This window comes from Merops nubicus, unplaced genomic scaffold, assembly GCF_000691845.1.
Source record: "Merops nubicus isolate BGI_N331 unplaced genomic scaffold, ASM69184v1 scaffold4944, whole genome shotgun sequence".
In the NCBI taxonomy this organism is placed as follows: Eukaryota; Metazoa; Chordata; class Aves; order Coraciiformes; family Meropidae; genus Merops; species Merops nubicus.
The window spans coordinates 165,783-193,726 of record NW_008602723.1 but is presented as its reverse complement, the minus strand read 5'-3'; the positions used below and the strand labels follow the sequence as shown (position 1 = coordinate 193,726).

Below are 27,944 nucleotides of genomic sequence, written 5' to 3'. Positions count from 1 at the left end.
TCTTGCAGGTTTTAGACAAAATATGCTCATTTCAATTTATACATTCTCAACCTTTTAAGTTGCAGGACAAGTTTCAGGCTAAAACATAAGGGAAAACAAAAGCTGATCTTAAATTTTTTTAATAACATAAATAATTAGACTAAATGTAGGCCCTGCCCCTCCGTTCTGCCAAGGGGAGGAAAACAAAACAAACGCCAGGTCAAAGACAGCTTTTCCTTTTCATTGAGCAATTCTAGTTTATCAGTTCAGTAGACCTTTTCAATTCGTTTTCTTCACTGCCTGGCCCTGCACTCACCATCAGGGTTAGTAGTTACTCATCACACTACGCAGTATGACCAACAGTAAAACACTGCAGGATTTGTCCACTATTCTTGGTATTTGATTAATTTTACAACCTAGTCTTGGCTACCAATATGAAACCCTAAATTCTGAAAATACTTTTGGATTTTCATTTCTGATATTTAGTTAACTAGAGTTACCAGGTGAATGTTACCTTAAAATGGACTAAGTTAGTGGCAATATTTTACAATTAACAATAAAAAAAATGCACCAAAAGCAACTCCTTCTTGTAGACTATTTTAATAAAGGGATTATAAAATACAAAAGAGAGAGAGACAGGTAACCCGAGATGCAATTTTGGAACGCAAACTTTTAGTTCAAATGTGCAAGCTCAAACTTAACAAATGTTTAAAATATTTGAGTTTTTCAAATGGTGCCAAAATAAACCATGTCTTTTCTAAAGACTACATATTTAGCTAGGCACTGGCAATGTAAATCTTTCAACCATTCCAAGCATTTGTTTAAAAGCCTCCCAGAACACGTGTGCTCCCAACAAAACTGAAGAATGTAATGTTTAGACCACTGAAGCTCAACAGCTGACTTAGAATCAACCTAATACGAGAACAGCACTTTGTTTTTTTGGACTTGCGAATACATTTTATTTACCGATGCATGAGAAAAACAAGTGGAGAAAGTCCAGTTCTGCAGACATGATGTGAAATGGTACAGTGATAAGAGTCAGTACATGTAATTCTGCGATCGTAGCAAGCACAGGATCAGAGAAAATGCTGGTCAGTGATTTCATGTGCCTCAGAGTTTATTCTTGCACAGGAGGAAAGTATTCTGAGGTACAAATTAGAAAGAAAAAAAAAAACTCCAACAGACCTAACAGCCTTCATCTGGAATCATTCTAAATGAAGACACAGAGAAATCCTGACATTTAGATAGCAAGTTCATTTATGTATGTGGATTAAAGATGTTAAAACTCTTGATCACCTGATAATAATATTTATAAAGCATTTAATTTGAAAATTAAGTTATCTTGTAAAACATCCTGTGATTTGAAACAAATAAATAAATACATGCACCTATGACAACATATTGACATTACTGAACTATTTCAGTATGATGGCTTATTTATAAAAGCAGTTTTAATATTCGCCTACATTAATGATTAACTAATGAATCTTACTTTCTTGTGACTATATTTAAAGAGGAATCAAACTGACTTCACCTACGGAGTCCACAAACAAGATTGATTTGCTCTGAACTTTTCAAATATTGTCAGTTTTCTCAACACTAGTACAGAAAACCATGCCACCAATTTTGGGCTGTGGGCTGAATGAAAAGGGAGTACTAAACGACTAAAGGTCCACAGTTCATTTCTGTTAAAGTTGATTTGTCACAATATTGTTAATTAGTGAGGGCTTAGGGAAGGCTTACTATGAATATAATTACAGTGCTGAAAAGCATTAATAACACTCTTATCCCAAGCCAACATGATGTTATTTACATATTTCACCCTGGCATATACCAGAAATAGTTCCCAATGCATAATGTGCTGCAGGATCATCAAGAGAAACACAGAAACACCCTTTCCCCATGAGATTTTGTGATTATCTCAGTGCTCTTCAAGACAGCAGGGACACTAATTTGAGCAGCAACTACAACCGCCACCATAAGCATTGCCTATGGTCAGTCACCTTTTATCATGAACTGCTATTCCATCAGGAGGCAAAGGAATTGCTACTCCTGGTACGTAACCAGATGCAACCTCATCCCTCCCTCATAAATTAGGACAGAAATGACAATTGTATTTTTTTGCTGTATAGGGGCAGGCTTCTCTTCACCTTCGGAGCCCTATGCAGACATTGATCAGTTCACAATGAATAAACTATATGATAAAAGCCAATTAACCCACATTATCATTATCACCTCTTTCTACTTACCAGACCTCATTACATTACATTCCCGCCCTCATTACACTGAGAAACAAAACAGACTGGGTTCAACAGGGCCAGAAATTCACTCGAGGGCACTAAAGGCTGGGCCTGCACTACCGGACCTGTGTGACTTTCGTTGTTCACTTCAGCTGGTGAAGAAGTGAAAGTGTTTTGACATTAGCCACACAGATGCTTTTGTAAACTCCCCTGAGGAGCCCAGGCACCTCTTCAGGAGCTGCATACCTTTTACAACTGTGACTAAGGGATTTGCCAAAGACCACACACCAGGTTATTAGCAAGGAAGAGTGAGAAACCAGCCATTTCTGAATCTTCACCTCTCAGTACAGTAAATTTCCCAAGGTCCTCTTCAAAGATGACAAACATCTCAATTTAAAAAATCAACACCTAATTTAATTATGATTCAAAGTAATTTATCTACAGGATGATAAAAACTGCCTAAAGAGCTGACTGAATTTTAGGCTGCTTTGTACAAGACATAAGACAGAGTCAGGAAAAAAGTGTTTCACTTTAGGCACAATGTGTCACACAGAATATTATGAAGCAAAATCATCACCTAATTTTAGTGAATCAAGTATTACCCTCAGCCAGGTGTATCTGACATCAAGCCTGCTAGATGGCTTTTGCCTGGCTGATCCTACTTTCCCAAACAAAGCTGGCAGACACAAGAGGCTAGAGGTGAAACAGTCTTGCTATATGAAGCCTGTGCACACAAGTTTATTAATTCACTCAGAGGTGGAAAGACTTGGGGGAAGGTGAGGAGCTCTTGATACTTGGGAAGGAAGAATTTAGCACATTCATGCACGGAAAGCAAGCCCTGATTTAGTAAATTTGCATTTCTAGAGTAGCAAACAAGCTTCCTCATCAAATCTGTCAAGGAGTAAGAAGGAAGATTTTTAAATCTAAAAATAAGTAGCTCAAAGGTGGATTAAAACAGGTTAGAGTAAAACAATAGGTAATAATAAATGTATCATTTTCACAGTGAATTAAAGTTACCTTTTTGTCCTACAGGGATGTTTGTTCCAGAGCCCATCTTGTTCAACTTAAGAAAACACCTTGAAAAGGGGCTTAATTTGGAGATGGTGGCATTTCATATCATCATATTCAGCACAGAGATGATACTGTCAGATCTGTTATCAGATGCTGATGATACTGTGTTACTGTGAGTAGTAAAGATGAGCTGTGAGGAGAGACAGAACAGGAGCTCATGGTCACAGACGACATTCAGTACCCATAGGTGTGAAGCTCTGCATTCAGAGAACAGTTCTGTCTTCGTACACCTTACGATGAACTCTGAGCTGAATATTGCAACTGGGTAATGAGATCTAGAGTTGTTGTTATTATTACAGAAATAATAATTCCAAGAAATCATCTGTCATAAAGCAAATCCAATGCTAAAAATGATTATAAATAGCGCAAACTGGTTAAAGTCACAATTTGTATCTTGAGCATCAGGCACCAATCTGGTAGTATCTCAGCAAAAGCACTGCACAACTGGAAAAGAACTAGATTAGCACGACAAGGCCACGCAACACCAGACAACCTCTTTAGAAGAGACTAGGGATTCTTTCTGGAAAAGAGATGAAGGGGGAATGCCCAATACATAAAAAACACAAGGGAAACAATATGAACTGAGAATGGTTGTTCACTGGTTCTCTAATACAAAACTTAGGCAAAATTAGCAAATGAATAGAGCTGGTTCATAACAAAGAAAAGGAAATATTTCTTCACCCAGCGCATCATTAACTGTGTAAGTCCTCATGACAGGAACAAGTAGATACTAGAAGTTTAAATGAACTCAAAAACAGGTAATGAAAAAATGCTGCTAAGTACAAAGACACCACCTCTAGCTCAGAAAGCCCCTAGAGAGCAAATTGCTTGGAGACCATTTGGGAGAAATGTCACCAGGTCTGGCCCAATTTGTAGCCTTTCTGAAGCATCTTCTATCAACAGGCTATTGCCAAAGGCAGTCTTTGAGCTAGATGGACCTGTGGTCTAGCCTAGTACATTAGTCCTCAGATTTTTATCTTTATTCCTTCCTCACCACTTCCTTAGAGCAGAAATGGTTCAACAGCACTGACAGCTTAGGAGATCTTGTCTTTCACTTAGTGCACTAAAGCTCAATGGGGCAGTAAGAAGAAGCAGTTGAGTCACCCAAGCAGTGGACAGCATCACACAGAAGATGGTGAAGGGGATGGAAGCTGGGGGGTTACAATTCTCTGGTCTGGGAGCACTGAACTTTTTTCCCACTGAACAGGTGTGGAGGAGAGGCTCCAGACTCACTGCCTATTTTAGGATTGATCAAAGGTCAAAAAGGAGCACTTCAGATGTTTCTAGAAGTGACTTAGGTAAATTTGGCTTGGAGAAATGCTACTCATCTCTCAGCTAGGTTTGGTTGACTGAAACTAAGAAGAGCTTAGGCCTGCAGATGATGGAAGTTTAACGTGGAAGTGCTTGAAAGGAAAAACAGGCATTTAAATGTCTCCCCTTAACCAAAACAAAAATTTCATTTTCTTTAGCTAGTCTGCCCTATCATGCTATCTGTACAAGCAAACATTAAGAGGCAAGATAGGATGACAACATAAAATACAAAGCACAGTAGGCAAGTGGAAGCCTTAGGGGCTACATCCCACCTGCCTGAACTGTCTGGTTGTGGGAGTAGCTTAAATCTCATTGCGCTTCTGAGATTCATTACTGAGTTTGGGCTGCTTAGAGATTACAGCTGCCTTCTTGAGCAAGATTATACGAGTGTTGACCTGACCTTTCTGCTCACCTTTGGCCATGTGACAAAGGCATACTGAATACAGGGAGGTGTTTGGGTGACAAATACAACTCTAGGTCCAACTCTTCTGTATCTGTAAGGTCTATAATGTCGGTGTACCCCAAAATTCCTTCTTACCCCTCAGTTTCTCCCCTCTCTGCAGGATTCTATCCTTAAGCCTTTGAGTTGAGTCCCAGGGTGCTTCAGAAGTACACAAAGCAGAAGGTTGGTAGTCTGGCATCAACCCCAACCTGGATGGTACTCCTACACTGCAGAGCAATCAGAAGTTTAGAAGAAGCAGGCAAAAGTTTTGTAGGAAAGGGGTGAGAGACCCCTGAAAATTTTTTACACTGAAAAAGTGAATTTTGTCTCTATAAGGTGGTTTCTGAATATTTGAGAGATTTTGCCTTTTAGGAAAGGACAGAGGAGTGACTAAAAAAAATATAGGAAACACTCCACACTGTTTGAGATACTGCACAATGTCACAAGGTTTTCATGTTGCAATTGATGAAGCTGTACCTCAAGTGAAATCATAACTGTACATTTGTTTTTAGCGTACACTGAAAATGCCATGGACTAGCAGTAGCTAGTCAATTGTTTTATAAAACTAGACGTGTATCCTTCCCTTAGATGCAGCCACAGTCACTAGCTACAACTCAACGGACTATGAGTAATGAGGAAAATAATCTCCAATATGCTAGTCAGAGATATTTCTTGAATACGAACCTACTTTACCAAATCATATATTTTACATACAAATACTAGACTGTTTGCAGTCTCACAAATAACAGGAGGGATTTAAATTTTGAAAAAGCTTTGGTGGTTTTTGCACCTGAAGCCTGCAGTATTTGAAAACACGATCAAGCTGTGCCTTGCAGCAGACTATAGTCTAGTAACAGCGAGAGCACAGACTGTTAAAATAAGCATCTATACCATTTTTTCACACTACACAGTGCCACAATGCATCTGCTTAAAAACAAATATATGTTTGCAGTGAAACATTTCAACAAATCACAGAACTCAGCAGCAAAGTAGTTAAACATTTATGATTTGATTTTATCTCAGCTTGGAATGTCGCTGGAGTGTCCCACTTCTAACAACTGTTTGCTAAGTTAAGGCTTTAGTGTTTACACAGTGCTGAATGAAGCAGCCTGGTCACCAGATGTGAATGCTTCCTTAGACTAGAGCTTTCAATCAGATCACGGTCCTAATGGTCCCTGCTCCAACCTTCTTCCTCAGGACGTCCACCAGCCTTTCCAACCTAAGAGGGGGCAGGGTAGAGGGAGAGGAGAGAAAAAAAAAAGGAAGCTAACGTTAGGAATGTTCTGGCTGAAAGAGACAGTGTTTGCACTGAACCAGGCTGTCCTGGTGGTGGTCACGCTCAGAAACAAAGCACTACTGTAAAAGACAGACATTAAGGGAAAATGCAGACAACTTACGGAAAACTTTTAACCTCCAACACAACCCATTTGCAGTCAGTGATATATATAAACTCATTTTTCTGTTGTAGTATATGTAATATCTGAGGTCCCCAGAAGGCATTAACACAAAACAGTGCAGCAATCCTGTGGCACATACAAACTTTGGTGTAAGCAGGACATTCAAGTCTTGCACTCTTTAAAATGTGAGTAGTCCATGGCTCTTGTTGAAGGTAATGCTTGTCTGCTGCTTCCCCTTAAAAAATATCCTGCCCGTTACCAAACAGATACTTGTACGGTCTAGTTTATACAAATTTATGCCTAAAACCCCATGTGTTTTACATCAAAAACTTTTCCAAAATACTCAACAAGCCATGTTGCTGAGGATGTGGATGATGGTATTTTGAAGGTGGTCTGTATAATTATTATGTCAACACAATGACAGAAAAATTAACAGTCTAAGTAAGTAGGACAGAGAGCTGCCTAATCCTCTCAGTTTTAAGGGACAGGCTATAAGCATGTCCAGCATCTCACGTGCTTAATTTTTTCTTTCCTTTTGTTAAAGTATGTAGTCAAATGCAAAGGACTAAATTTGTTCAGGTTTCCATTTGTGCACATTTATCTTCAGGACTCCTGTAATCAGGCATCCAAGCTATTTCTTCAATTTTATGGAATCCTTCAATGAAAGCTCTCCCACAAATAAACTAACTATATAAAAGCAGACACTGTGTATAGAACACTTTTAGAGACATGTCTAGCATATTATACACCCAACTTCCACAAAAAGATAAAAAGAGCTGCAGATTCAAGTAGCTCCATTCAGTGTTGCAAAGCTGACAATTTTTTTTTGCATGACAAGGCAGGTTTTTTTTAAATTTTTTTTTTTTTAATATATTATACAACGTGAGAAATGCAGATAGGAAATAAAAATAAGACAGCTTTATCAACACTGCAAAATTAACTTTATCTCATGGATGCATTAGTAACTCGAGTGCAGAAAAAGTAGTTAACACATCTTGGATTTATTGCCACAAGTCATGACTAACGCACATGGTACGTATTGAAACAGTCTTGTTCTCCAGGAACCACCAAGCACCTTGAAGCTACACCTTTCATTGTACTCACCAGATGACTTAATTCCTGAAACGAGATTAAGAATTCGCCACCCTAATGTAATTATCAGACACCAGGAAATACATGTGGAAAGTTCAGCTGGTTCTAGCTGTTCCACAGGGACTCTAAAGGAGTGAAAGTGCAGATGAAAAACTACTTCTTAGCTACCCCTCTCCCTTCAGTTTTCCAAGTATCACGTTTCCTTTTTAACAAACTAGTGCATTTTTCCTGTTTTTGTAACATACGTCTACTGCACTTCTTTATGCAAGCAGCACCCAGACAATAAGTCAGTGCAGTCATTGCAAGTATAAAGTCAGGGCTTTCAGAAGTTATCTGCTCCTGAAAGTTTCCTCACAGGGGATAAACCAATGTTTTCTGGGTTCTTAACCCAGTTAGTGAGAGGTCATAGTTTCCTCATTCTCTCTCACTGAGAAGTTTTCCTGTTAAATCAGTTGATAGTCCATGTGCAGTTTCAGAAAGCAACAGCAGATCAGTCCTCACTTTTAACAGTAGGTATGTGTGTTTAGAAGTGCTGCAACTTTCTCAGACACTTCACCTATCACTGGAATTCTCTCTCATGCTAGCACTCTCTCTAATGTGCTTCAGAGACATAAAGGACAGGAGAAACATTTCAGACTGCCTGGACAAACAGAAGGTTTGAGCTGCAAATTGTTTTCTGGGAGGCAGCAGAAAAATAATAAGACCTGAGATCATGGCTTATTTGGAATCACTGTTCAGTAAAAATAAATACTGTGTGGCTTATACAAGTGGGGGAAAAATGACTTCAATAATTGAGGTTTCTTTTGGGGAGTCATAGGTTGGAGGTCACTGCTTACAAACTGTCCTGCAACTGGGCTTAGATGTGCACCACTCTGTGACCAAGCAATGACACTGCACACCACAGCAGAACAAGTTAGTGAAAAGCTGCCCATGTTTGAAGAGAAATACCACTGGGATGAAAGTAGCTGTCTTCTGTTTAACCTTGAAACTGTCAGGCTTCATTGAAAATAATGAGGCTTAACAATCATAGCTTCTGCTTTTCAGATGAATGATGACCGAAATCATCAAAATGAGGTATCCCACACCGGATACATACTGCGCAGGGCTTATTTGCCTTTTGTTTCAGTCATGTATGTATTTGCAAATTTATGTATTCTTTATTAGAAGAAGGAAAGAAAAAAACAAAGCAGCATGAGATTAAGAAAACATATATTTGAAAGAGATTTAAACAATAATGTAAAAGAGAAACTGTAACAGCTATTTATGAGATAAAATAACAGAGGGTAAAACTCACCCCTACACATACGCAAGACCAAATATATCACTGAAATCCCACTTAAGCCTACAAAATAATGCTATGGGCTGAATCAGTGGTTAATAACTCTTGATACAGGCCTCAGGAGGCTTTTCGGAATGATAATCCTGGACGCTTTGTTCACCAAGGGCCCAACTCTGCCATCCTGACTCACAGTATGCAACATTTTTCTTTGTACATAACAAAAGGCAGCTAACAAGTCTGTCTGTGTCAATGACATACTACCTGCAAGGGAACAGGGCGGCAGAATTGCTCCTTTTGGATAAGACTCGGTACCCAGCATGGTGAGGTGCTGCAGCAGCTTCTTTTGGAGGCTGAGCATTTTAATCTGCAGTAAACTGAAGGAACAGTCTTACACCTCGAGATCAAAGGTGATGTAAATATTTAAACAGATGAATTGAAGGTGCTGGGAACTACCCTAAGAGTCTCAGTGTTTGCAGAGTTTTATTCAAATTATGGATGACACTGACGTGAAAAAAACAATTTCTATTACTTTGTGAAATCATATCAACCCGTACGATCTCACCACATTTTACTTAACTAAAAGCAGTGCTGACTGTCTGACTGTATCCTAAAACACAGCTTTAAAAATTACACTTGTCTTTTTGCTTGTGAAAGAAACAGTCCTCGTAGTGTAAATGAAATGCACAATATGACATGATCTTCTTCTCTTGAGGTGTAAGCATGAACACTCACTGAATTTGCACCTCAAGAAACAACCAAACAAGTCATTCAAGAAGAAAGCATTCGGGTTAGTTATAGTCAGTATTTAGGTCAGACAGACGAATGATATGATAGGCAACTCTGATGCAGTGCTGAAGGTCCAAATGTGCAAGGACAGACAAACACATTTAGGAATGTTCAACAAAACCTCTTAAGATCTCACTCATAATTTTCACAGATTACAATTTCTTGCTCAGAGAGTTTGAGAAATCCCAGTAGGTGACCTTTGCTATTTCTGGGTACTTAATTCAAGAAAAACTGTGTCTTAACAAATAAGTTCTCTTAGCAAATGCCACTTCAGCATGGGCTACACAATTTCTGTATGTGTGTATGCAAAATGAGTACAACATGACATAAAATACAGGAAGAAACTATGTATTCACAGAATCATTCAGATGGATATGTTTAACTTTAGTATTATTTATACTGACTTGCACATATCTCATGTAAAAAAGTCCTGTATTTTTTGGGATAGATGGAATTTGCATGCATAAAAAGTACAAAGAGAATTAGAAATATTCGTTATCTATGCTACCTACTTCTGTAATGCTCATCTCTGTGCTTCCATGAAATGGGAAAATAATAAGACCCCACAAATTAGGAAAGGGACATCCGGTCCATCATTATATTTGAGTTAGCAGAAGATGTGTCATTGTGAAAAGTCTTGAATTGAAGCAGCTGAATGCTTCCTCAATTCACCTTTTGAATTAAGCAGGTGAATCTTTGTTTTAATACAGAAATAAAGAGATCTTCTTGAAGGTTTAGCTCCTATGATATTATCAATTCTACATACTTCTAAAAGTCTTGCTAAGCATTAAGGAGGTTCTCATCTTCAGAGGAAGCCTACTTAAACGAGAAAGGTTGTTAGCTGTGTCTTCCCCAAGACAAATTCCCAACCGTTCTCAACTCCTCTCCCAGTTATTTCAAGTAGTGTTCTCCTATCACCTCTGCATACATCTGGAAAAATGGCTGTATGGAGTGTATGTTGTTATATGGAGTGTCCTTACATAGCTCCAGAACTGTTTGTCAATCTGCTTTGATTTTTAGCAAAGCCTTACAGAGCTTTACTCTCTTGAGTATAAATATTTTCAGTTTTAGAATCAATCTCCATAAAGCAGACTTTAAATTTTTACTGACAGAGAAGTTTGTTCTAGGAGCCCAGAATCTGGATGCATAGTTGCAAAAATGCTATCTACTGGTCTCTCCTGCTGACTCCTACATGCATTTTTGGCTTGATCTCCTCTTTCATGTATTCTATGGCAGAAGTCTAGCTCTGAACCATAGCTTGGGATCAGTGAGAACTCTGCAACTGGGTAAATCCACATAGATGAGTACATTCTCCCACGCTGCTCCATCTCTGGTCAAAGGAACTCATCCCATAGGTGTGCAGTGGCCTTTATACACAAGTTCTGAATATCACACAGTTATACAGTCACAGAGTGACCTTCCAGGGCATCATGCTCCAGAAATATCCAAAATTCAAAACCAAAAGAAAAGGGCATCTGTCAAGTAGCCTGTGCCCTAATCTGCAAAGCAATATGTAGACTAGCTGAAACAATAGCTTATACCTGCAGATGGAGGAGTTCAGAGATAAAAACAAAACCCTCCTGGATTTTGAAATGTTATATAAAGGCTTATAAACCTAAACTATAACCCTTGGTTATCTTTCCAGTAGATAAGATTAGACCCGAGCTATGAAGATGGCCTTACTTGTGTGATTTCTGGTTTCTTGTGGAATGTGTTTTGCTAACACTAATTCCCTTCAGAAAACAAGCATTTGAAAATATATTATTATTTATATATAAAATGCATTGGACAAAAGCATTACAAGCAGTTTATCAGTAGAACTCAGTGAATGACTGTTGGGTGAGTGGTCATACAAGGAAATGCACTTAATTTCATCTCAGAAACAAAAAAAACTCCTTTCCTTTCCTTTCCTTTCCTTTCCTTTCCTTTCCTTTCCTTTCCTTTCCTTTCCTTTCCTTTCCTTTCCTTTCCTTTCCTTTCCTTTCCTTTCCTTTCCTTTCCTTTCCTTTCCTTTCCTTTCCCTTTCCCTTTCCCTTTCCCTTTCCCTTTCCCTTTCCCTTTCCCTTTCCCTTTCCTTTCCCCATGTATATGTTTTATCATATCCTATTTTTTCAGGTATTTTCTGTAAAAGTCAGGGAAACAAATGACACAGAGTCACCTGTGATAGCAGTCTTGCCCAGAAACCAGTCGTTTGGATAGGATCATTTACTTAAGAGGCTGGAGGAAACAGGTTCACCTCTATGATCCGTACAAGGGAACCAGACCCCAGCTGCTCCCCTCGCAGTGGCACAGCACTGTGCTAACACTGAGTGCTGGTGTGGTTTGTTCTCAGTTCCAACTGTTGAGGCTGGTCTGACTCAACAAAATGCTTAAATATTCACTGTATTGAAGCCTGGAATGTAAGGGTATGACCTTGCAGAGAGCAGCCTATCTACCATGCTACAGAGGCACCGCTCTCTTACCTCTGGGTGGTTCAGTGAATCTTTAATTATTCTTATTCCTCGGTTCAGGTATTATTTTTGCCACCTCAGAAGCCTGCCTTTTGATCAATAATAATTTTTGACCAACTCACTAAATAACATTGCTGTTGCATTTAATGGCCATACACCAGTCTTTAACAATTCCTTCATAAATGATCACAGTGGTAATGACTACACACGGTTCAGATGCACCAGGCTGCCTCTCTGCTTAACAAAGCTCCCTCTGCATCTTTTGGACTGGAGACTAGGCGTCTTTCTAAATGACATGCTGTAATTCAGCAGTGGTTTTAAACCTGATGCAGGAATGGCTGAGTAAAATTCAGTGCCCTGTATTAGACAGGTGGCTGGACTGACTGGTATTAATGGTCCTTTCTGGTCTTAAAACACACGTCTTAGAGACTGATTTAGCAGCATCAGCGAGCTCTAAACTGTGGTAGACCACAGTGTTGAATCTAATCGCTCCAGGCACCGCCGCCAATTCCTGCCTGGCCAATGGTTTGTGATGTCACTCCAAAAAGTATGTTCCACTAAACTTACAGGCCTTAAATTTGGCAGGGCAAACCATTCTGCCTCTGAAAAGCACTGTCACAAAACAAGCATTCCTATTAAATCCCTTTCAGTGTCTTTTCAAACCAAAAGAGTAATTCTGTATATGATTAAACTTAGAAGTAAATACAGCCAGTTGGGCTCCTGACAGCAGACATATTTCAAAATAAACCTGGCTTACACAGACCTTGGCTAAAATATTAAGCCTTTATCTGTGGTCCACAATAACTAATCTTGTCAAATTGTTTGCTCTCTACCTTCTGTTTGGAAGATTATGAGCTAGCTCACCATTACTATTCACCTTGTGCCATCACTAGCAGCAGGAAAAGTGACTGGTAAACACAGTTGGACTGTTCTGACAGCCTTTCACCCTACTTTGCAACGATGTAGATTGCTACACAGTACAGCATGATACAAAATCAGGACTCTGCATCTGTGCTGGATTTAATGCCATCTTGTAAAAGGTATCCCTCCTTTGCTTTCCAATGCTTTCTCAAGACACGATACACTGATTAAAATAAACAAGCTTATGAGAAAGAAAAATAAACCCTGAAACAACTATGCTGTCATCTCACCTGTACTTCATCACACTGAGATCTACAACATGCTTATCATGTATACCAGGCTCCTACTATTGGAGGGACCATTCACATCTGAGCGTGTGGCTGATACTGAAGAGTTAAAAAATTAACAGTAACTGAAACAGAGGGCATATCAGCATATTTAAGGTCAAATGATACTCATCAGATTAATCAGATCACAGGTTTTCACCTGATTAATCCATCTTGAATCCTACAGTTTATATGCCATTTGTATGCAAAGTTTACTACTTTCTTGTTTGTGCTAGAAAACCCTTTTCTATACCTCCCTCTGTAAGCTTAAATTACTTTTAGCACTGAGAATTACTGTCTCCATACATTTGGTGTCACAGTTGGTGCCTTTTTTAGGAGAAATCTTGACATCAAAGCCTACTCCTTACAGTGACGGCTTTTCCACAAAGTTTGTGCTGATATTAAAAAGCAAGGGTCTCCTGGATTTTTCTTGCCAAATACTGCCTGGAAGTCTCTGTCATCTGCTTAGGAAAAGCTAGTAGTTTTACCTTATGCTAATGTGTATTGTCCCCATAGAAAGTATTTTGCCATAGTATTTATTCATTTGAAGGAGTAAAAATATTCCTTCCTGTCAGCTTCTGATGAACACTAGTAATGGTGTTTGGTGTCACTGGAGCGCCGTGAATCACAGGCAAGCTTATTCGGCCTCTGAACTGTTTCCCATCTTCTTCTTGAGAGCAATACGATCTCAGAAAGGCAAATAGTCTTTGCTTTGAATGCTCACAACATGGATGGATGGTCAAAACTTTTAAGTAAAGTGTTTAAAAGACAGACATCAGGTCTATTTAGTATTATGTGGCAAAACAGATACAGAGAAGTGAAATTACTTTCTGAAGGTCAATCAACTAAGAAGTCTGAAAAGCCCCACATGTTTAATTTTATGTATTGAGCTGAACTGAGTTCCTCATATGCACAAAAAAAAAAGCATCCTGCAGAATTGCAGCCTAAAATTGCTGGACACAGAGCCCTTCTCTCTCAGCTTCTCAGTATGTGCTGTGAACCACGTCAACAGGTAACAACTAGCCAGTTTTCTTATTCTAAATCCAGCTGAGGAGTATTTCAGGATATGGAAAAAGGACCTGCTTTTTAGAGGATTTTGGTTTGTTCTAAATCCTTCTTCAGGAATATTTAATAGCAACGTCAAAAATCAATTATCTAAAACAAACAGTATTTTAAACCTGCTCAAAACAAACAGTTAAGACAGGATTCCTCACAAGAAAAATATTCATGATGCAGAAGACTTTTACACATTAATGGATCTGTAGAAGACAAAGTTAATAAGAGACGTAAAACTTTACAAGTGTTAGTCTGAAACCACCACATTACACCTTTCTGCATATTTCAAACACGTCTTCCTTGTAAGGCCAGGTCAGAACCTCTCAGCTGCCTATTCTAAGCCAGTCTCACCTCTTTTGAGCATGTTTGGGTCAAGTCCTGTTTACAATTAATTTGTAAAATTCCAAATACTGATGTACTACTCAGGCTCTTCCCAAGTACGTCCCATCAAAGCACAACTTTGGAAGACTCACCTTGGTGTCATAAACAATAAAGCCAACACGAGCTTTTTTCTTGACTTAACAAATATTTTAAGAAACCTGATGCAGACCTGCTGTCTCTAGGCAGTTCTCAGTTATGTCCCATCTCCCTGAGGTGGTTCCACCCTTGTGACCAAGAGTAATCTGGATCTTGTGGGGAGAAAACTCCTTCCTATAAGCCATCATCAAATCCCTCCACTTTACATTAAAAAATAGTTTTTACAGAGGTTTGATATATTTCAAAAGGTTTGCCTTCCTGGCATGACTGATGGGATATCGCCCAAGCTGGAACAACTTCTACATCACCGAGAGATCAGGTAACAATGGAAATGGGTTTGGATATAAGAGAAAAGCATTTAATTAAGCTCCCATTTGTGATAAGTCCTTTGTAATGGGCTCAGACTGGTAGCTGAACTCCCCACCCTTCTACTGTAATCTAGTATTGCCCACAGACTTCTCCTGGTTTCAGGACAACCCACACTTACTCATACTTCTGTAAAGTATTTCCAGAAAAAATAAAAGCAGTCTTCCCTCAATAGTGGACTAATAAAAAGTACATGGGTGGAAAATCCCCTCCTCCTCTTAATGTCTGCAATACCTTATGGTGACGTTGCCACAGGGTCCCCTGTGCAGGGACAAGACTAGAAGCGATGCCTAACGGCTCATTTACACACACACAAAAAAAGGCTTTTTAAAAGCCAGTTGAGACCTAGCAGCACAGATGAAAGTGTCTTCTACACATGCATCATGCTCCTTAAACTACTTCAGATGCCTTTTACTAAGTTATCAGCCATTTAAGGCTGTTAAAGTAAAAACAAGCTTTCCCACTTCTAAGCTTCAGTAACCTCTCTCCGCTAGCTGGCAGACAGGCTGTCTCCCACTGCCTTCTGCACCATTCTAGCAAGACAATTCACCTGAGATATTCTTCCAGCAGCTTTCTGGGCCTATTTTCCTCTGTGTTCCTGTCATCCGACTGGCAATGAGCTTCTCCTTCTGCAAGTGAATTCCCATGCAAGGCTGACTTAAGAGATAAGCAGTGGACTTTCAGCTCATTTTGAGGACAACTTTAATTTTTCTGAGCTTGCAGGCACAGGCCTTTGTGGCAGTTCTGCCTGGTGGTGACAGGAATGGGACTGACTGTGGGAGAAAAACGTTTTAATGTCTGAAGACGAAAGCATAAAAATTTGGCTTTTGATCAAGAGTCATAAAATTCCTCAAAACCATGGAGTAAAATATTTTCTCAGTGTTAAAAACTGGAGATCTGTGAAATGTCTTTTGTGTTGAGTCCACCACTTAGATATCCCTTTTACCACATGTAGATATGCATCTGTTACATCCTTCACATAACTTATGATTATTGTATCAAAACTGAGGTGATAGAAAGGGATATATTATGAGAATAAAGTTCTAAATACAGTGATTTTGTTATGCACATATCTAGTAACTGCAGTGTCTTCCATTCAAAAGCTGAATACTGATAATTTCTATGGGCAAATATTCCACAATCTGAAGCTGAAATGACAAAATTTGGTCCTAAGTATTTATGCCTTCCAACAACTCACTGTTTAGATCTATATCCTTATACCCACATCACATAGAGCAAAAATGTAGAACAGGAAAGCTGAGCAACTTGGCAATAAAAAAGCAGTGGCAATGATGGGGTTAAAGCTGTTGCTAGTTGTCATAAATACAACTGATGTTGCCTTTCCACAAAATCTTGTTGAAAAAATTAAAAGCCTTATAGAAAAATCTGCCTATTAATTAATATCCCAGCATTAGATTAGAAACAAACTGTAATTTTTTTTCTTGGAGAACTAGCCCCAGCCTCAGTAATGGCACACTTAATTTTAAGCAGTGGAAAAATTTAAATTATTTCAAGTTTGTTTAAAATTAAATACCTTGCTGGCATAGTCAGTTATTTCTATTTGTTGCTCTAGAGAACGGTTCCAACAATTCTCTAAAAGATTATACGTAATTCAGAAGTTTCAGAAAGTCTGGGCTTTCTTTTTGAGCTTCTGCACATACATTTACAGTATTCAATCTTATGCATATGTTAAGAAACAGTATGAGTATTACCTGAAAGAACCACAAATTTATTTTTATTCCTTCAGCCAAGCCACAAATAAATGATTCTTGCAAACAAACCAAATACTATTTAGCAACAGCAATGTAAATGCCATGGACTTATTTTATTTGGATATAAAATATTAAAGTAAATGATTACTTGCTGTGACACTCGTTTTATCATCTTGGAAAAAAAAAAGCAAGCCTGAGAAAAAGTTTTCTCACTGTTCTTCAAGGAGCAGCCAATCTGCTGTTCAAAGTTATTTAATAATTTGTCATAGAATAGTTAACTATGAGCTTAAAAATACTGTGGCAGCTTGCTTCTTCCTATTGGGCAAACAACTTCAACATCTAATTTGTTTGTGTTATTGGTCTTACTAAATATTAGTCTTTGCAAGTCTGGTTTACACCATTGATGTTAACTATGCCAACATTCTGATTTTGTTCTGAACTATTCCACAACGAGCTGATATTATACAATACAAGCCCAAGAGCTAGCTGATCCAGTTTACTGAGCATACTTAGTGTATTTTGCTACTGATAAAGCAATAAAACCATGTTGTAATCTACAAACTTCCATCTCTGTGAAGCAGCTATAAGCAAACTGTAAATGAACACACAGGTCAAAAACTGGGATGTTGTGATTATGTTGACTCTGAAAACATTTGACTTTCATAGAATACCTTTTAGTGTTTGAGAGAACGAAGTTTCAGCACCACTTATATTTTCATGAAAGGCTGAGGTGATAAATATTCAAATGATGATAAATATTTGTGTTTATATTGTAACTACCCATACTTTAAGAAAACAATATCTGCACTGCAATCCACATTTTACAGAGGTTAAGTAAAAGTAAACCATAGCTACAAAAAGAAAATAAATACTTGACTTAGACTGTATGCTCAGTTTTGCATTCTTCATCCATGTGAAACTGCCTTCAGTCAATAGATATCTCAGGTGTGCAAGGAATGCAGGAAAGTCTTATCTACCATTTCCTTAGGTTGGGATTTTTTGTCTTCATTCTGTTAAGTACATGACTGAACATAATCCTGGCATTGATCATAAACCATCAGATGCTAAAGGTCTCGCTATAATTTATGACTTTCAAAATATCTGTGAGAAGGATATCCTATAATCTGCTCCAGCAGTATCACACAGGAAAACTGTATGAGACTTTTGATAGTGATACCACAAGCTGCTCTATTAAGGGCCATCTTCCAATCAACAGAGATGTCAAAAAATATTATGAATCATTAGTACTACAAAGGGCTTCAGGTGCAGTAATTCTGAATATAACCAAATCTGTCTTTCAGGACTCTGGTAATGAGAACAGGATCTGCAGCTCCACGTGTGCTCTGGACTGGTGCATTCCTCCTCCAGTCTGTACAGAGAGCACGGCAGCACCTTGGGATGGGATTTACAATGACTAGTTTAAGGAGAAGAAGGGTACTCCTAAACCCAAGTAAGATTTTCTTTTTTTTTTTTTTTTGTGGTTTTGTTTTGGTTTTTTAATTCTTATTCCCTTGTCTTAAGTGTCTTGCTCCAAGTTGTCCAGAGGTCAAGCTCAAGCTGCCATTCTCTAAAACTAACCTGAGATCACTTGTTTCTTTTAAAGTTACAAAGATGACAGCAATGCTACTATTTCTCCTTTTTAAAACAAGTATTAAAAAATTATACCATCAGCTAGAGCATTCAGCCAAACTAAGGAAAACCTGGTTTTAACTGACACCTGTCACTTCTCAGGATAGCAGTACATTCCAAGGCTAAAGTGACTCCACTTCTCTATCTGAAGCTATGAATTTCTAAAGAAGAAACATCTGCAATGTTATTAGACATGAAGGTGTGGTCCTGTGGGTGGTGACTGAGGGTGCTCACCTGGAAAATGGGACATGGGTGGTCTGATACTGGCTCTGTATTTATGTTCAACTGGCATCGACTAAAACTCAGAAAAAGCCTCAAGGAAAGTGCCAGAACCAGGTCTTGCTTCTCAGAGGTGAGTAGCCTACTCACTGCTCTCTGATCTGAGAAGCCTGCATTACTTTCTGCTGTGTGGTACTACATTAAGGCAAGGAATACAGAGCATCCAGACCAAACCTGCATGGCTAAAACGTCCCTCTGAGACACAGGAAATCTGAACCAGGATCTCCACAGATGGAGGAGAAAACTCCATTCTGTCACATCACAGAGGAGTACCCCTGCTCTCAAACAGCCACTCAGAAAACTGGCGCAGAGGGGCACAGATGCCAAGGAACCTTTTGAAACAAAACTTCTAAGGTCACACTGCTCTGTACAGTTGTCAGTGCAACCAGTGTGCACCACTGTGGTTCAACACATTCTTCTCTATTTGAGTCTCTAAGGTATCCAGGCAGAAAAGACAAAAAGCTGATTATTCTGTATTTTTTTCAGTGAGAAATTTTCTGCTTCTGCTAACTCAAGTTCTCTCTTCTTTGGGTTGGGAAGGTATCAGTATTAGTGGTACTAAGTTATTAGGCACTCCCTCCATCACAGCCTGAAAATTTTACCCGGACTGTGACAATGGAATATGCAGTTCAAAAATTGGTAAGTGAAATGTCATCCAATAAAGATAATGTAGTCCAATGTAGAAAATACCTTTTATTATAGCTTTGCAGAAGTGACACATTTCCTTCTGTACAGCATGAATAATATGTTAGCCATATGAAAGGAAACAAGATCTGCCTAGTGATACAGAAACACTGTATAACTACAACAGTCCAGAGAATTTGCCACCAGTGACTTAATTTGTTCAGTTCGCCTTGGATTAGAATATTTATTTCCTGATTAATTATTCCTGAAATAAATATTGAAAAATATTTACTTCAATATTTTATTTCCTCCAGAGCCAGAAAATTGACTTCACTCTATATGTTGAATTTCTCTGAGGCTGCACATAACTTCACGGGCTTACTCAATTCTTTTATTACAACAAACAGGTATCTCTACAAGACTTTTAAATTCATCATTTCACTATGCATATTAGTGCCATCTGAGGGGAATTCTTCTGAGAAGAGTCACTGGTGCTAGTGGAAAATTCCAAGTATTTAAATAAATTCTGACCCTACGATGTGCTGCTTTCAGCTACATCACCCATGACTTTTTCACACATTTCAATTAGTCTTAATTCCTCACTGAATTCCTAAAGCAGATTACTTCCAAGCCTATTGCTCCTATATCCAACAAATTCACACAGACTGTTATTGCTACTCTCATTAATGGTAATATTTTCGTGTAGGATATGATGTGATTGTTACTAGATTTTGTGTTTTAGACTTTTCATGTTCCTATTCATGTCTTGCATGCCAAAGAAATTTTGCATCAGCTGTGCTGCACTGCACTGAATTCTTTGGGGTATGTGGTATTTTTGCGTGTCTGGGAACCTTCCATCTGGCTAGTGTGGGTTTCCCAAACACCATAAAACCCTGCCTGTGGAGATTGTGTATCTCTTATGGGCCTCATGGAGCTTATAATCTGCTTTTAATCATTGCACGAGGCAGCCAACACATCAGTCCTCATCAAGCAGTTTTTTCCACGTTGAATCTCCTTTAATAACTTTTGATCCAGTTCTGAAAGTCCAAAACTATTTCTGATTTTCACTGGTATCTTAGATTGCTTCAAGAGTTGCCTTCCTCGGCTCCCCCGTTCCCTTGCATACACACCCTTACAACAACTGACTTCTGTGGCTTGCTGTAGCAAGCATAAGATTCTTAACACTTTGCCCTCACTTGGTCATCTTCTGAATGTACCTGCCAGCATCTGTTTCTCAGCAAACTACAGGTCATTTCCTTAACTGGGATAAATGAATGCAACTCAGTGAGACAGAGTTAAGCCAATTTGCTGTAACTAAGAAACTAGCTCTACACCTACATTCTTCAACAAGTCACTAAAACTTATTTTACATTTCAAAATGCCAGCAACAATTAAACTATTCCCCATATGATATTAAAAGATGGTACAAACTACACAATTCTAGCAGAATTTCACAGTAACAGGCAGCACAGTGGTTTTCATTAAAAGCAAAATCACTTTTGACATGTCCTAAATTATTTACTGACGCAATAGTGAAACTATTAATATCTATGAAGCTGTACTCCTAGCCTCCAGTAGTTAACGTGTTGATCTGACATTCAGTGGAATAAAGTTTTCTAAGTAAAAACAAACAAAAAGCTGTCTAGTAAGTCTGAACATCTAAATGTAACATCTTAATAAAGTAGAGAAACCAAACGATATTTATTGTTTAGAAAGGTGAAAATTAAGGAAATATGTCTCTAAAATTCAAAATAAAGTCAACTGAGTTCTCTAACATTTGATGGTTCTTCCAAAACAAATAGCTTTAAGTCCCGGTGAATGTACAACTTGTTTCTTTTGTGCAGTGCTTCTGCCTGCAATTTCTAATTAACTAGCTCCATTCTTATCTACAACAAGTGACTGAATGCACACAAGCTATAATGTATACTTCAGCTAAATATATGGAGGTATGATTTTAAAAGGGAGATAACTAGTTAACAACATTTGCCTGTTGCAAAGAGGCTCAATTAGTATAATAATTCAGAACTCTTGCTTTTAGCCTGTTCCCTGCATAGCCATGCTGTGCTGAATACAATCTGCACACTAAAGATATCACGTTTGCAGTTAAAAATCTCCAGAGACTTTAGACCCACACATAAAGATACTTATTTCACTCTTTTCTGAGACACTGACCTATATCCTCATTTAAAAACAAACACCACATCTTTATGTTATTAAAACTTTGTTTTGATCTATTAGCATTCATCAAAATACCATTTTACACAGCCCTGCACTGAATAGGCAAGGCTGGAGGTAACCATCTGCAGCTTTAGAGTCCGCGTTTGAATTGATGAAAAGAGCTTTGTGTTTTCATTGCCAAGTTTGATTCTTCCAGTCATTAGACATTCCCCTCAGATCGCATCAATGAAGTGGACTCTCTTACACCCATGTGTTAAATTCTCTTCTCCTCATGGTTCCCTTTGCCAGCTATACTCCAGAAAGCCTACTGGGTCTTAGCCACATTCTTCTCACAGCTGTGTTAAAATAGAGCATCAGAGCGTCCTCCCCAAATCCATATGTGTATCTGGTCAGTCCCCTGTCGGAGGGTCACCTCACATTGTGGTGTGATTATTCAAATACTTGTTCTTGAACCGCACTGCTCAGACCCTTCTGGGAAAGATTAGATCCTCTAGCCAGCACTGGAGAATGTCTTGGACACTGATGTGAAACGCACACAGCTCCTACACTCGGAAGGCAGAAGAGGGGGACTCTAACAAATTAATCAATGCCTGCTTCTTATTTCTTTCCAGTTTGTGCATTCTTTTCAACTGTGTTGAATGTCATTTAGTTTTCTTGTGTCATCAATTGACTTATTGCTATCAGCTAAGAAACTAAGTTAACAACTACGAAAGCAGAGAAAGCATGTTCAGAAATGCTGGAGGGAAATCCAGGACTACTCAAAAAAAGGGTGTGTTCCAGTAACAATGGAAGTTAGGTAGCCAAAAAAATCACACCTTAAGAGGTAAAGCAAATGTTATTCACAGTATTTTCTTCTTAAGCATTTCTTTTATGAGAGATAGTAATTTCCTTTGACAAAAAAAGTCTGCTTATTCACAAGACTGTTTCACTTTCTTATGTGTTCAATCCAGTGAAATGTTTTCACTGAAAACTCCACTGAAACTGAAACTGAATCCACTGAAACTCTCCTGACTTCCTCCTTAACAGAAAAACCCCCAAAATCAAAAGAAAATGTCTCTTTCATAAACAGTTAAGGCCTAATGAAGTAATAATTTCTGGTTTAAACCACTTTTATATTTGCTTTGTTCATAGTCAGAACTACTTCACAGAAGTGCACAAGCAGCACGTTTCTCATCATTTATGCTTATGTACCTGTGTGTTCTAGCACTGCACCATTACTTTGCGGATTTGTGTTTCCGTTTAGAGGAAATTCTACATGCACACCCTCCACTGACACCTTACACAGCTATGTGGGCGTGCAAGTGTGACTTTGCTCACATGCAGAGAGCTATGCTCTGCTAAGCTAGAGTCATTAAACTGTGAGAAAAAATAGAAGCCCTCAATAGACAAATTGCATTAAAATTCACTCCAGCTGCAAAGCTGTTGCAGAAATATAGAAGATTTCCTGGGAAAAAAAAAAAACAAACAAAACACATCAAAAGTAGCCTCAACCTTTACTGATAATTGGCTAATATTGATTTGGTATTACATTATAACCTCCTCTGATCTCACTGACATCAGTAGCTACTCCTCAATCCCAGAGGTTCCAGCAGGAAGGATGGTTTTAAAATGTCTTACTTCCTCTGCTGGCAGAGGCACTAATTAATTCACAGGCTTTTCCAGTCACCTTCTTCAGGTCAGCCCCATTTCCCTGCTGGGGCTGCACCAGCTGGCTCCTGGCTTCTCCAGCAGGACAAACTTGCAGGGGGTCTGTGGCCCTGTGCCAGCACTCCTGGTGAATTGTGCGCCGCTGTCCTAAGTCTTTCTTTGTAACCATGAATTAGAAACATTAATTAAATATAGAAAATGACAGCCATTCTACAGTGTATGTTAAAAAAATCAAGTATCGCACAGATAATAATAATTTTCTACTGAATAAATATGTCCTGTCTTATGTGTGCAAATACGTGTATTTATTTACATACACCATCACAGTTAAAATGTGTATTTGCTTTAGAAACTACAACAGTGCTCTCTTAAAAGTCTAATGTGCATCTTGTCAATGTTCCAAAACCAAAATAAATTCAAACAAATGCTGCTAAATCTTTGTGGTCACATTCTGAGTATCAACATGATCTGTTTCGTGCCACCACCCATGCTAGAATGGCAAATCATCTTCACAGGCAAGAGCACAAAGTCACAATATATGTCTCACACTGCAGTGAGCTGATGTGAGATGTTCATTCTACTTCAGTATAAACAGAATTTTACCATATCTGAATTCTCTATAAGCAGATTCCAATATATCCCCCTTCTGGTTCACAGCTGCTGTTTCATATGGGATAGGAGCCAGACATTTTTTAGATGCTCCATGTCCTGACAGAAAACACAGGACAACTATTCTGAGTTGGCTCTCACTTTTAGGCAGCAACAATTGCAGGTGGATACATAAATGGCTAACATGATGGCAATGCCATGGAGAAATAACATCTCAATTTCAAGCTCTGCATATGACGCTGAGTGAAAACACTGAAGTTTCAAAGAATATAAAAAAATTCTTTAGTGTTGCCAGAGAAGAGATTAGCAAAGGCACAGCAAACACCAGTAAATTACATGGTACGAAGATACAAAGTACATCCTTTTCAACATTATTTTCATTATTCTAATGATGTTCTTGCTTAAGGAAGTGCATGATTATTTTCCTCTTCTGATTTTCAATTGTTGCTTCATTATTCAGATATTTTACTGAATAATACTGAGAAACTACTTTATATAGCTGCTAAAAATACTTCCCTCATGTCAGAATTTGCTTTTACTTGAGCAGTTAAAAGAACTTAAGAAAACAGATGCTTTAGAACCCTATTTAGGCTACGAATCATACTGTCACATTTTCAACCACAATAAGCATTCTCTTAAGACAGTGCTAATAATTACTACTACTGTAATTAACACTAAGAAACCTTTCTGTTGACAGGTTTATAAATTGTCAGTTCATTTTTGAAATGTAGAACATCCTACATCTTCAAAATAAAAAGCTAATCTAACAAACGAGTTGCTGCCTAATTGCCAAACACTGACTTGTATGAAGCGGTTGAGGTTACAAAGAAATTGGGAATTCTCAGCCTGGTTTCCCTGCTGACGAGTACGAACTGTCTGTGTAGCTCTCCCAGAGGTGTCAGAGGAATCTCTATAGTGTCACACAAGGGTTCTTAGCTCAAAGTAAACACACTTTCCACAAACTCAGCTGCTTAATCTGTTTGCAGGTTGAATTATAAGATGGGGGTGGATGACTCCGGGTGCTGGGAAGACGCACAGAGCATTTCCACAGTTTCTTGGTAAAAAGGGCATGCTATTGTCATCAAAAGACTTCACCCAATTGTTTAATTTTGCTATAGGCTCAGTGGTCTGATCTTAGCAATAATGAAAACTAACCTGACCAAAATTTTCCCAAGTAGCTGAGCATGTTAAATTGTGTAAATTCTTTTCACTATAGCAGTGCCATCACCATCACTTTAATTCAGGTTGTGGCTGTACTTCTACTCTAGCCACTCTGGTTACATGGGAATAAACAAGACTGTTTCACTAAAAAAAAAATCCCCAAACCTCCAAAACAACATTTATTTAGATCTCTACAGCTAGTAAATGTTTATAAATGAAATGAAATGAAATGAAATTACAACTTTAAACAATGTACAGAAAGACTTGGCCAATATTCTCTTTAATATGTTGTAATTATTTTTTTGTATGTTTCTTTTTATCCAGTATGCACCTGCTAAAGTTTCAAATCTAAATGTGAAGAATAAAGCTTTGAATGATTCTCAAACAATCCTTGGAGGTGGTTTCAGATGACTGAAAACATGTATTTTCATATGTATCTACCTTAACTATATTTTATGTACTTACAAATAAATTAAAAATGTACAAATAGAATTTAATCTTTTTTTTTTTTAATAGAAGCACTCCCCATGTATTTTTTTAAGCAGGAAGAAATTTTAAGGAAGAAGGTCCTTACAATATATTTTAAGCCACTGGCTACTCTAGAAATATGCTACAGACATTAAAGTTGAAGACAAATATGGACAGATGGGAAAATTTGCATCAGTTCAGCATCGACCACCTTGGAAGGGTGAGAGAGATATTTTGCAGCTGATGAATGTAATGCAGAGGTGAGAAGTGCCAGACTGTGAAGAGGCTCTGACTGCACACCTGCCTATGTCCCAGCAATCAGACTTTCAAAGGGTTATGTGCTAGTAATAACAAACATGACAACAAGCACTTCAGTAGAGATGAACTGCAGGTTTTGGAGTTCAGTAACCTTTCAAGAGGGAACGTTATGATGGGAAAGAAAATATAATCCCTGTTCACCGGCTCAGAGACTTTCTGTTGGTTTCAGTGAGATTTTGAAGCCACCCCTAAATGACCACATCAACATTTACTGTGGCATGAAACCTGCCAGATGCATAACAGACCAAAAATAAGAACCTTAACATTCTACCGTGCAATTATAAAGGCAAATATGCCATTGCCATAGGACTGCCATGGGGTAAAAAGGCAGTGAAAACCATCCGTAGGAGATGGCAACGCTTTTTCTGTGCCTAACAGATGTAGAAAGCAGCTGAGTACTGCCACACTTCTGTAGACAAAATACCAGAAGAAACAAAGTTTTGTTGGATTTTCAACTGCAATTTTTCTTGAAAGAAGGCAAGTGACTTACCTCTGAACTTTTTCATTGGCCTCCTGTGAAGCCTCTAGGGCTTTCTGGAGCTTCAGCTCTGTGTCCTTTTGCTCTGACTGAGCTTGCTGCAGCTGAGCTGCCAGATCTTCAATCTGGCGATAGGTAAGGGTCACAACATCTTCCCTGCCTTGCAGTTCACCTTCAGAAGTACCTAAAGTACAGTTAAGGTGATCCTCCAAATTTGTTCTTCCAGATAAAGATTTGTATAAGCTGTGCGAAAAAAAAAAAAGTTACTAAGTTTCAGTCTAAGGCTGAGCCGCAAGAATACTACACTCTGTTTTATTAATATTTTAATATTATCATATATAGATCCACATGCACTAACACCAAAAAAAGTTTTATTTCAAAACTGAGAGAGAACAAAAAGAACATCTTGTTTCCATGAGGCTCCTCTAGAAGTATGTAACAACTACAGAATTTCTAAAAGTCAAAAACCTATTCAACCAAAACTTATCTTCCTGATGACCTTTTGAGCTGCAGCAAAGAGTTGTGTAGGGTGATTTACATGAAGTTTAATTCATCAGTGTAATTTACTGGTGTGTTATCAACTTATGTTACACAGGACTCTCTTTTAGCAAGCAGACTCACCAACCACCAGAGTTGTATTTGTGAAATGGCAGAATTTTCAGTATAAAGAAAGGAACAAAAATCCTACAATGCAAAAATTAAAATGATTAAATCAGCAGGACTATGTAGAAATACAAATTATTTGCACATGCTAAACAATTCTTAAAGGTCTTTGGTCAATATTTTTATGAGAGGAAACAAACTATTTCTTGATGCTGATTTAAATAAACTAATAACACCTGTACTAGAATATACTGTGTCTTGAACAGCCTCTCTGTAGTAGACAGAGATAGGTAACCTGCCAGCATCAGGGTTTTATCACAGGACAAGTGGTTTTATCATGGGATGAGTCCTGAGGGAATTGGCTGATGTAGTTGCTGAAGCACTCTCTATGATACTTCAGAAGTCCTGGCATTCAGGTGAAGTCTCTGGTGACTGGAAAAAAGGAAGACATTGCATCCATTTTTAGAAAGGGTAGAGAGGAGGACCTTGGGAACCACTGACCTGTCAGCCTCACCTCTGTGCCTGGGACAACAGTGGAATAGATCCTCCAAGATAATATTCTAAGGCACATGGAGGACAGGGAGGTGATGTGAGACAGCCAGCATAGTTTCATCAAGGTCCAGTCCTGCCTGACCAACCCAGTGGCCTTTTATGATGGAATGACGACATCAACGTAGAAGGGAAGAGCTATGAACGTCATCTAACTGGAATTCTGTAAGGCCTTTGACTCAGTCCCCCACAACATCCTTATCTCTAAACTGGAGAGCTATGGATTTGATGAATGGACTGTTCAGTGGATAAGGAATTGGTTGGTTGGTCGCATCCAGAGGGTAGTGGTCAAAGGCTCCATATCCAGATGGAGATCAGTGACAAGTGGTGTTCCTCAGGGGTCCATATTTAGACCAATACTGTTTAATATCTTCATCAGTGACACAAACAGTGGGATCAAGTGCACCCTCAGTAAGTTTGTAGATGACACCAACTCAGTGGTGCAGCTGACAGGCTTGAAGGATGGGATGTCATCCAGAGGAACCTAGACAAGATTGAGAAGTGGGCCTGTGTGAACCTCACAAGGTTCAACAAAGCCAAGTGCATGGTCCTGCAC

General features: G+C 38.5%; 1 protein-coding gene across 1 annotated transcript in view; it reads right to left on the bottom strand.

Moving 5' to 3' along the window:
* Positions 1 to 5,724: 5,724 nt before the first annotated feature.
* MIPOL1 (mirror-image polydactyly 1) overlaps positions 5,725 to 27,944 on the bottom strand; it is a gene marked incomplete at its 5' end in the record, with an annotated part of 160,471 nt that continues 138,251 nt past the window's right edge. The window contains 2 exons of the mRNA XM_008938458.1: positions 5,725 to 6,262; positions 26,249 to 26,479. Of these exons, the coding sequence (XP_008936706.1) occupies positions 6,196 to 6,262; positions 26,249 to 26,479 (298 nt within the window). The remainder of the gene's footprint in view (positions 6,263 to 26,248; positions 26,480 to 27,944) is intronic.